We start from the raw sequence: 10,239 nt of genomic DNA on the forward strand, positions 1-10,239 counted from the left end.
ACTATTGTAATTAATTGCTAAAGTAATAACTAGCAGGTGGCACCGTAAAAGAAACGTGGTAACCACACAAAAGGGTCCCAATTCCCAATTGCTTTGAGTAAAACTGGACTGGACTTTTGCAGCTCTAAAGGTGGGTTTCTCTCAGTGCCACTTTAAATGGAAGGCATTTAAAGCCCTCAGATGTGCTGGACAGTGGTTCTCGTTTAAGCAGGTTTAAGGAAGAGGCGCTGAGAGGAATTCTTTCTCACTTTAATTGCTTTAGAAACGCTCCTCACAAAGAGACATTGGCCAGATTTACCTCCCGTTAAAGTTCTTATTTCCATCGGTTCACAAGTTAATCCTCTTTCTTTCTCAGACCATAAAAAAACCAAGTGGGGAGAAAGGATGGGAAAGGCGTCTTGGGACCGTGTCCTCTATAGAAATATTCCTATGTTCACGAAGTACCAAAACAAGTCAATGCGTGAGAACAATGTAAGAAAGCAAAATATTCATAATTTCATATAATGGCATTTACTCCATACTAACTTTGGCAAAACCGAGTTCGATAAAGTCAATTTCTAGCTATCTGCTGTTATTACAAATTTTGGTTCTTGCATGACTTTAACAAACTATAAATCCCAAAATCAAGCAAACAATAAAATCCACAAGCTACATGAAAAAAAAAGTTTTTTTTTTTGGAAAAAAACCCAAAACGTTTTAATGTTTTTATTTGTTCATAAACTCTGCCATCACCGAGCTATATCAAGCCGTTTCTCTTCTGTTCCTGCTCTAAACTTTTTTACCGATGCCAGTATTTTCTGTTTATTCTCACATAACATATGGCTATATTGTTCATAAGCAAAAGCGTTTCTGAGTGCACATTAGTGCTCTCAAGTGCGTGATTTAAGACTTCAAGTCTTGAGTCCAAATGTAGCCAGAAAAGTATATCGTCGAGCTTTGATTGACAGCTTCAAGGACCAGTAGCAAGCCTCCTTGATGTTACGCGGAGCTCTTTAAAATCCCTCCTCAAAGCGCGTGTCAATAGATGGACGCAATGTGCTGAGAAGAGCGCGCAGGGAACGATTTGGAGTCGCTTGATACTTAGCGGATACATTTGAATGGGCTCTTAGACTTTGAGAAACGCGATAAGGACATCTGGGAAATACTCCGGGCTACAAGCAACAAAATATCAAGTGACAGTGTAAGACACTGGATAAAGAACAAGATTGAGGTAAGAAACGACTTATGCAATTATTTACGTAAAAAATAATAAACCAATAACAGTAAGATTTAAACGTGTCAGTTCAGCAGTAGCCTATCTAAAATATAGCCTAACTTAAATAATATTAAATAAATTATGCTGGCATCATTTATTATGTTTATTAATAATTTATTATGTTCTTATGTTTTTTTTAGGCTACTCTTCACATAGCCCAGACTTTTTTAATTTTAAGAGTTTTTTTCCCCCTGAGATACATAATTGTATGAGGACACGACTCAATTATTGTAAAAAATAACTTAAACTTATGACATAGGCTAACTCAAGAGTTTATTTTGATCGTGCGACAGGGTGCCTTCCTTAAAACTTAGAATTTAAATTAGCCTTGAAAGTGGGTTAAAACTATTATTGTCCTCTCTTCAGAATTATTAAATTCTGATATAAAATACATTTCAACTAGAGATAGGCCAACTTAGAAATGGAGTAAGATAAACCTCTCTGCGCTTAGGCTAACTTAAATGTGGGGGGCCTTGGACAGCGAGGGATACAAACATATGAGTGACAATATAAATATATGTCATGCGAGACACGATAAATAGTGCCCCCAGGTCAAATGGGTTTTTAACGCTAACATTTTTCCTAATTTAGTCGGATCAAAAAGTTGCACTGTACATGCCAATTTGCATAATGAGGTTTTAATAATCGAAGCATGGAGTGTCACACTGCCCGCAGCAGTAACAGGCGGATGAACAGACTACAATAGCAGCGAGACACAGTATTAAAATAAGCTGCCCTTTTTGCGAAATATTAGTTGGCCTATGGCGAAATTTGACGTTTAGCAAAGTTCGCTTAAACAAATATTTCACAAACATGAATGGTAAATCATACATTATTATTGTTAGGCCTATTATTATCTGGTTGTACTAAATCACTATTAGATTGATCGCTGGTCAGTTTTTTTCCCCCCGTTTTTATTACTATTTTAAAATGTGTGTATTCTTTTTTTTTTGTATTTTTTTGTCAAATGTAAGTTATAACATCTATATACATAGATGGAAAGCCAATGAATTAAAAGTAGAAAACGTAAGTCGATGTAGGCCTATAACACATCTCTTTAGACACATATTGCTTGGAAAACACACGCGAGCATTTCTTGAAGCCACGCACACACATGTAAACTCACTGTATACGCCCGTCCGTGTCAGCGGTGATGATAAATGGAGGTCTCCACAGTCGAAACCTATTTGCACTTCCATTAGACGGGGACCCAAATGGGGATCAACATGCATATTTTACCCGCAGAGAAGCCATACATCTCAGCCAAAACGTGGCCCCGGGGCGATGGGATAAGGGGGCACGAGAAAAGGGAGGGAGAGAAACGGACCCCATTCAATTCAAATACTTGGGGGAGAAAAGTAAATGTTTAGCAAAGCACCTTCTGTCCAAGCGAATTAAACTATTCCCTCTTGCTCTCTGATCACATTCATCAGACGCTGCACTGACTTAATAGTCTGGGAATGGGCACTCCGAGTGTCATTCAGAAGCTTCCACGCTGCGGAGGGTAAGCGTTTCGGTGGCCTATAACAGATAAGGATAGTACACACACACGAAAACCTTTAAACAAGCCCTCCAAACAAATTTCCATCCCTAAGTTCTGAATAGACATAACGGCAATCGCCGGTTACAAAACTGCATAGGATGACCAAGAAAGGCAATTATCGAAAAGAAAAACGGCACTTAAAAAAAAAATCACTTTATAACGGCACTTTATATCATTAATACTTGAAGCAACAAGATTATATAAATGCATAAATAATAACAATACAAACAGCAACAACAAAATAGATCACAATTTAATAGTAATTTAATTATTACTAAAATATTAACAATTAAACAACATTGGTAAATCTAAATAGGCTAGCTAATACTACTAAGCTATGGAAATTATTTTGAATATGTCTTATTAAAATGGCACTGAATTATCATGAAACAAATCTAGACAAACATATGTCACAATGCGAAATAAGCTACATAATGTTTGCCAATTAGTGTCAGAATTATTATATAATAATAAGTCTACAAAGAATTATAACCTAGGCTATATATCTAATTATTATGATGATTATTATTATTAGCCTATTATAATTATTATTGCTACAGCACTGCTCAAAAATAGCCCATAACTTCAAACTGTGTTAGATATTTTAACGTAATTTGATTTTGATGAATTAGTATGCATGTTTTTTTTTTTCATGTAGTTCATTAATTTCATGTAGGCTACTAACGAACTGAATCGAAGTAAATAACGAGCAATTTAAGTGCTGTTTGGAAATACAATTTAGTTTAAAACTCGAGGCTGTTACAAGTCCCTGGACACCGCCATGTGCGGGAGCATACTTTCTCTCTTAATAATGCGCAGTGCATTGGCCTTGGAGATATTCGTGCCTGTCAGCCACCTCTATACTAATACATATCTAATCGTGTCCTGGAGCCTTTCATTTTATCTATGAAAATCTTAAATCGACTGTGAAAAATGACCGGAGAAGCAGGACACTACCATGGCCAAATTTGTAAAGTAATAGCATCCAGTGCAATCATCAGTAAATTGTAAATATTACGATTAAAATATCGTCTTTCCAAGTCCTAGCATATGAAATTATGAGAGAAATTAAATTTCGATTACAGAACTGATAAGTCTGTATCAAAAGTCATTGCTTACGTAGCATAGGCCTAGATCTCACTAAAATCAATCAATGATTCATTGACAACTGTTTTAAAGGATTTGCTACAGTAATTTGGCTCTGAAATTATAAATCTAATGTAGTAAGCATAAATCGGAGCTCATTAGGTAAACAAGTGATAATTGCACCAATTAATTCCTTGTGTATGACTAATGGATTGGACAAAACAATAATTGGATATTAATGAACACAGTTCCGCTCCTATAAGCGGATTTTTAAAAGCGCTACTTGACAATATAGCTATAAACTGACAACCTATATTAATTGATTATATATAACTACGCGGGTAATTTGGCTCTGAAATTATAAATCTAAAGTAGTAAGCATAAGTCGGAGCTCATTAGGTAAACAAGTGATAATTGCACCAATTAATTCCTTGTGTATGACTAATGGATTGGACAAAACAATAATTGGATATTAATGAACACAGTTCCGCTCCTATAAGCGGATTTTTAAAAGCGCTACTTGACAATATAGCTATAAACTGACAACCTATATTAATTGATTATATATAACTACGCGTAGCTACATCAAAATATCACATAAGAAAGCAAGATATTAATACAAATATTTGCTTTTAGTAAATTTAATAAATTAACGCGGGACCATTTACTAAGGTAGACAATGGGACAAATAAACATAGACTATAGTGAAGTAAAGTGTTCAGTAGGCCTATCTTTAAGGCCTGATCACCTCAGTATGCGAATTATTCACTGCATTTAAGGCATTTTAAGGAATGTTGTCTTTAATTTTATAGCCGCAGTATTGACACCTATAGCACCAAAGTCTCAAATAATCATATTGTCAATAATAGATTTATTTAGGCTATTAAATATAAAAGGCTAAAAGGCCCACGTGTCCGAAATATATCATAATGACATTTTGTTCATTTATTGTATAGCCTACATTGAAGATGCTGCTAGGCTATAGTTGTCTCCTCACACTGACGCCACTTTAGTTCGAATGCATCTAGTCTGACTTTTAACTTTGACTTTAACTCTCAATATAACTTTTGTGAATGTAAAACTATGTTTTAACAAATAGAAAAAGCTCAGTGTTTTGAGCAAAACTCATTATAGCTCATTCTTATTTTTGCAGATATTTTTGAATCATGCAACACTACGGAGTGAACGGATACTCTCTCCACGCCATGAACTCACTGAGCGCCATGTACAACCTGCATCAACAGGCGGCGCAACAGGCTCAGCACGCGCCTGACTATCGGCCGTCCGTTCATGCGCTCACCCTCGCGGAGAGACTGGCTGGTAAGTGCGATCTCTCACTCTCCCTTTAACACACAGAATAATTGTGATAGTACACTGAATTAAATATGCCGTGTCTTTTCTCTTCCAACGGCTGTACATTTCAAGATATCATACTTGAGGCTCGGTACGGCTCTCAACATCGCAAACAACGCCGCAGTCGCACCGCTTTCACGGCCCAGCAACTGGAGGCGTTGGAGAAGACCTTTCAGAAAACGCACTATCCTGATGTTGTGATGCGGGAGGCACCAATTAATTCCTTGTGTATGACTAATGGATTGGACAAAACAATAATTGGATATTAATGAACACAGTTCCGCTCCTATAAGCGGATTTTTAAAAGCGCTACTTGACAATATAGCTATAAACTGACAACCTATATTAATTGATTATATATAACTACGCGTAGCTACATCAAAATATCACATAAGAAAGCAAGATATTAATACAAATATTTGCTTTTAGTAAATTTAATAAATTAACGCGGGACCATTTACTAAGGTAGACAATGGGACAAATAAACATAGACTATAGTGAAGTAAAGTGTTCAGTAGGCCTATCTTTAAGGCCTGATCACCTCAGTATGCGAATTATTCACTGCATTTAAGGCATTTTAAGGAATGTTGTCTTTAATTTTATAGCCGCAGTATTGACACCTATAGCACCAAAGTCTCAAATAATCATATTGTCAATAATAGATTTATTTAGGCTATTAAATATAAAAGGCTAAAAGGCCCACGTGTCCGAAATATATCATAATGACATTTTGTTCATTTATTGTATAGCCTACATTGAAGATGCTGCTAGGCTATAGTTGTCTCCTCACACTGACGCCACTTTAGTTCGAATGCATCTAGTCTGACTTTTAACTTTGACTTTAACTCTCAATATAACTTTTGTGAATGTAAAACTATGTTTTAACAAATAGAAAAAGCTCAGTGTTTTGAGCAAAACTCATTATAGCTCATTCTTATTTTTGCAGATATTTTTGAATCATGCAACACTACGGAGTGAACGGATACTCTCTCCACGCCATGAACTCACTGAGCGCCATGTACAACCTGCATCAACAGGCGGCGCAACAGGCTCAGCACGCGCCTGACTATCGGCCGTCCGTTCATGCGCTCACCCTCGCGGAGAGACTGGCTGGTATGTGCGTTCTCTCTCTCCCTCTATTTAACACACTAAATAATTGTGATAGTACACTGAATTAAATATGCCGTGTCTTTTGTCTTCCAACGGCTGTACATTTCAAGATATCATACTTGAGGCTCGCTACGGCTCTCAACATCGCAAACAACGCCGCAGTCGCACCGCTTTCACGGCCCAGCAACTGGAGGCGTTGGAGAAGACCTTTCAGAAAACGCACTATCCTGATGTCGTGATGCGGGAGCGCCTGGCCATGTGCACCAACCTACCCGAGGCACGTGTACAGGTAAGAAATCACCAATTTCATCATATTGCTAATGTCTACAAATACCTTTATTTATCATGTAGCCTATCTACACCTTGTCTTTCGGCCACCAGGTATGGTTCAAGAACCGCCGTGCAAAGTTTCGTAAGAAGCAGCGAAGCCTCCAAAAAGAGCAACTGCAGAAGCAGAAAGATGTCTCGACAGATGGGCCCCTAGCAACAAACGATAAGGACGATGCCCCTTCCAGCATAAATCTTGAGAACCAGCCACCTTCATCCTCCTCCTCTTCCTCCTCCATGGAAGCAGAAGCGGCTCCTCACGCACTGGGATCAGAACTTAGCGTTGAGCTTAATGTGACATCGGCAGAGCAGTCAGGCAGCGAGTCGGCCACAGAGGACAACACAACTGACAAGGAAGAGGAGATAAAGCAGCATAGAGAAGATCTGAAGGTTGAGAAAGAACCAGCACCTGGAAACCTTTCCCCACTTTGCAAACGTCTCAGCCCCAAACCAGGTACGTATTTGCTATTTATTGCTCTTCCAATTTCACTGCAACCTTTCCATTGCACAAAATGTTCTTTATAGTGAAAAAAGGTTCTTTAGATGAATAAATTGTTCTTCATACTAAGAACAAAATGGTTCTTTTAAGAACTGTTCACTGAAAGGTTATTTGGGGAACCAAAATATTTCTTATGGATTTGCTGTAAATAAAACCCCTTTGGCGCCTTTGTTTTTACAGTGTGAAAGGATGCATCACATAGCAGAATGACATTTTGAGGGTGGCAAATAACTATCAAGCATTTTGATCTAAATCTTGACAACCATGTTTTTGTCCTTAGATTCTCCTCTTGGCTCCCCGGCTATCTCATCTTCCTCTAGCGGGGTGACCGGCGGGATCTCTCAGAGCCACTCATACTCCTCGTCACCGCTCAGCCTCTTCCGTCTGCAGGAGCAGTTTCGCCAGCACATGGCAGCTACCAACAACCTGGTTCATTATCCGTCTTTCGACATGGCGACCCCATCGTCTATACCATACCTGGGCATGAATGTCAACATGCCAGCACCCCTGGGCTCCCTCCCCTGTCAGTCCTACTATCAGTCCCTATCTCACCATGCACAACAGGTTTGGAACAGCCCTCTGCTGCAGGCCTCTGGAGGCCTTCCTAGCCACAACAGCAAGACCACCAGCATTGAGAACCTACGCTTGCGGGCGAAGCAGCACGCAGCATCACTGGGCCTGGACACGCTGCCCAACTGAGCAGGAGACTGAAACCTACCTGAGCAAGGGAACATCTCTCTACCACTACTAACATGCCACCTGGACTTCTAAAATTAGGGCCAATACTCACTGAGGGACTGAGGTTGAGACTAGTAAAAATCAGACTCTTTTAGAGGGCTAGTTGTTTTAAAGCTTAAATAGACAATAAAATGATGAAGCTCTCATTTAATTCATTATGATATTACATTTGTCAGCTTTGCATAAAAGACGGACAGGCCCTGGATTAGATTTAGAGCTATTTATATGTTTTGGATGGGCGTAGATGTTTGATATAAGCACTTTTTGGAGATGATCTCAGCCAGTTGCATGCACTATACACCAGAATCTGAAAATAACTTTCTTTTAATTAAATTATCGTGGTTCTCAAATTACACATCACACAGCTAGTAAATGTAAATCTTGCACAACTAAATAGATTAATTAAACCTAACCTGTTTAATGGTCAGGATTAAACCACGGTAAATTGAGGATGGTTGGGTAATGAGGAAATTATTACTACATATGCAAAGCTTTTAATTACATGTAGCCTCAGGCAGTGGAAGAAATGCAATTATAGACCATGCATATCATTGGAGATTGCCATATTAACACTCAGAGGGAAAACTAGTGCTTAAGTGCATATAAATGTTGCAACTGGAAACAATCCTGAATAGTGGTCAAATGCTGGACAGTCCAGTACAGGAGAAGTTCTCATGTAGAAAGCAAAGCACTTCCATGTACGGCAGCTTTTGCCCCCTCTCTGCTCATTCTTTCCCTCTCAGTGCTAAGCTCTCATTGTGTTTGTAAAATATTTTAATATGTACAATACAAAGTCTATCTATAAATGTTTACTGGTAAGGCAAATGTAAAAGTTCTATGTTTTAGATTGAGAAGAATTTAACCCTGTGATGATTCTGGTAGCTGTCCCTTTGTAAGATTGTACCGGGTGGGCCGCACAGCCCGCCTACGTCTCCCCCAGATTATTTAACCTATACAGTCTGGTCGTCTTTGTAACTCTTTCATTGTCACTGTGAACATCAATATACAGTCACTCACGACATCACACAAAGTGGTGAATTTGTAGCCTATATTGGTGGAGAGTGTTCCAGAAGTATACACATCTTACCCTATGTCAATTGTAGATTTAAAAACTTGTAAAATAAAACTTCAATAAAACATTGCTTGGACATCTTTATAAATATATGCCGTATATTTATTTTCTCTCTGGATTTTTTTTCACTAAAAGTAAAGCGAGTTAGAATTAGGGGCTTAGGAAGTAGCTGAGAAACAAGGTGATAAAATCAGGGAGGTAGGACAACAGAAAAAACAAGCAAATGAGAGTTAGGAGAACAAGAAAACAAGGTAATCTTGGGAAATAAAATTGTTGTGGGGACATAAGCCATCCCAGATGAATAAGCAGGCCATTATGCTGAAGAATGACAGCCTGGGGCCGTGATTATGCCGCTATTATATCTTGAACAGTGTGGTTTGTCAAAATGCATAAGCCCTTTGCTCACATAAAGAGGGTCTCCCCTCTAGGTGCGTTTGACCAGAGGCTTGATGCCACTGCCACCGTGTTCTCAGTGCCCTTGATGGGGCTGCTAACTGCATTTTAGAATGCCTTGTGCCATATTTAAATACAGCTGATTGTAATTCAGTAATGTAATTCTAACATTCAACCTTTTGAGTAGATCAAAACACACATGGGAGGGCAGAATGCTTCATTATGAAAAAACAAACAAACAATGCAAAACAGCATTTAACTTGAAGATAAAATGTTCAAGCAAGTCAATAGTGTCAATAGCATCTCTAGTATCTAGTTTCGCGACTGGCCTCCCTAACCAGAAACATGCAAAAACAAACAGCCTCCAGGGGTTTGATACAGATTATGTGACAACAACGTCAAGTCGTCTTTACTAACTCATGTAATGAGACCTGCAAGGTTAGAAATAGACCCACGTGGTTTCCATGTAATTAAAAAAAAATCTACACTTTGAAACACTAAAGATTTATGTAAAAACAGAAAACCTCTATTGTAGCTTGTCAGAGACTCAAAAATTTGTGAGTAATTTAATAATTCCTGCCTATTTCTCGTGTTATTTCTATTGTGTTGGGGGTCAAGTTGACCCATACAGTGGGGAAAATAATTATTTGATCCCCTACTGATTTTGTAAGTTTGCCCACTTACAAAGAAATGAAGGGTCTATAATTTTTATGGTAGGTTTATTTTAACGGATAGAGAGAATATCAAGCAAAAAATCCAGAAAAAAAACACTGTACAAAGGTTATAAATTGATTTGCATTTCAGTGAGTCAAATAAGTATTTGATCCCCAAGCAAAACATGACTTAGTACTTGGTGCAGAAAC

General features: G+C 38.3%; 1 protein-coding gene across 2 annotated transcripts; it reads left to right on the forward strand.

Annotated features, from left to right (window-relative positions):
* The first annotated feature begins 1,047 nt into the window (after positions 1-1,047).
* On the forward strand, positions 1,048-9,054 carry LOC107716955 (diencephalon/mesencephalon homeobox protein 1-A). 2 transcript variants are annotated; one of them, XM_016523597.1, is made up of 6 exons: positions 1,048-1,210; positions 5,038-5,204; positions 5,310-5,446; positions 6,595-6,636; positions 6,729-7,128; positions 7,454-9,054. In XM_016523597.1, exons 2-6 carry the CDS (start codon positions 5,051-5,053, stop codon positions 7,870-7,872), a joined length of 1,152 nt encoding a protein of 383 aa, XP_016379083.1. In that variant the 5' UTR covers positions 1,048-1,210; positions 5,038-5,050; the 3' UTR covers positions 7,873-9,054. The 2 variants fall into 2 exon arrangements, with proteins under 2 accessions (XP_016379083.1, XP_016379082.1); XM_016523596.1 differs by lacking the exons at positions 1,048-1,210; positions 5,038-5,204; positions 5,310-5,446 and adding an exon at positions 6,189-6,350 and having other exon boundaries at positions 6,458-6,636.
* The last annotated feature ends 1,185 nt before the right edge of the window (positions 9,055-10,239 follow it).

The sequence above is a fragment of the Sinocyclocheilus rhinocerous genome, unplaced genomic scaffold, assembly GCF_001515625.1.
Source record: "Sinocyclocheilus rhinocerous isolate Xijiao unplaced genomic scaffold, SAMN03320098_v1.1 scaffold930, whole genome shotgun sequence".
NCBI classification, from domain to species: domain Eukaryota; kingdom Metazoa; phylum Chordata; class Actinopteri; order Cypriniformes; family Cyprinidae; genus Sinocyclocheilus; species Sinocyclocheilus rhinocerous.

Excerpts from the sequence above, each read along its gene's own strand:
- LOC107716955 (XM_016523597.1), top strand. The coding sequence starts at position 5,051 with ATGCAACACTACGGAGTGAACGGATACTCTCTCCACGCCATGAACTCA. Across the intron at positions 5,447-6,594 it reads CTGATGTTGTGATGCGGGAG|CGCCTGGCCATGTGCACCAA; the intron begins GCACCAATTAAT and ends GTGATGCGGGAG. Across the intron at positions 7,129-7,453 it reads ACGTCTCAGCCCCAAACCAG|ATTCTCCTCTTGGCTCCCCG; the intron begins GTACGTATTTGC and ends TTTTGTCCTTAG.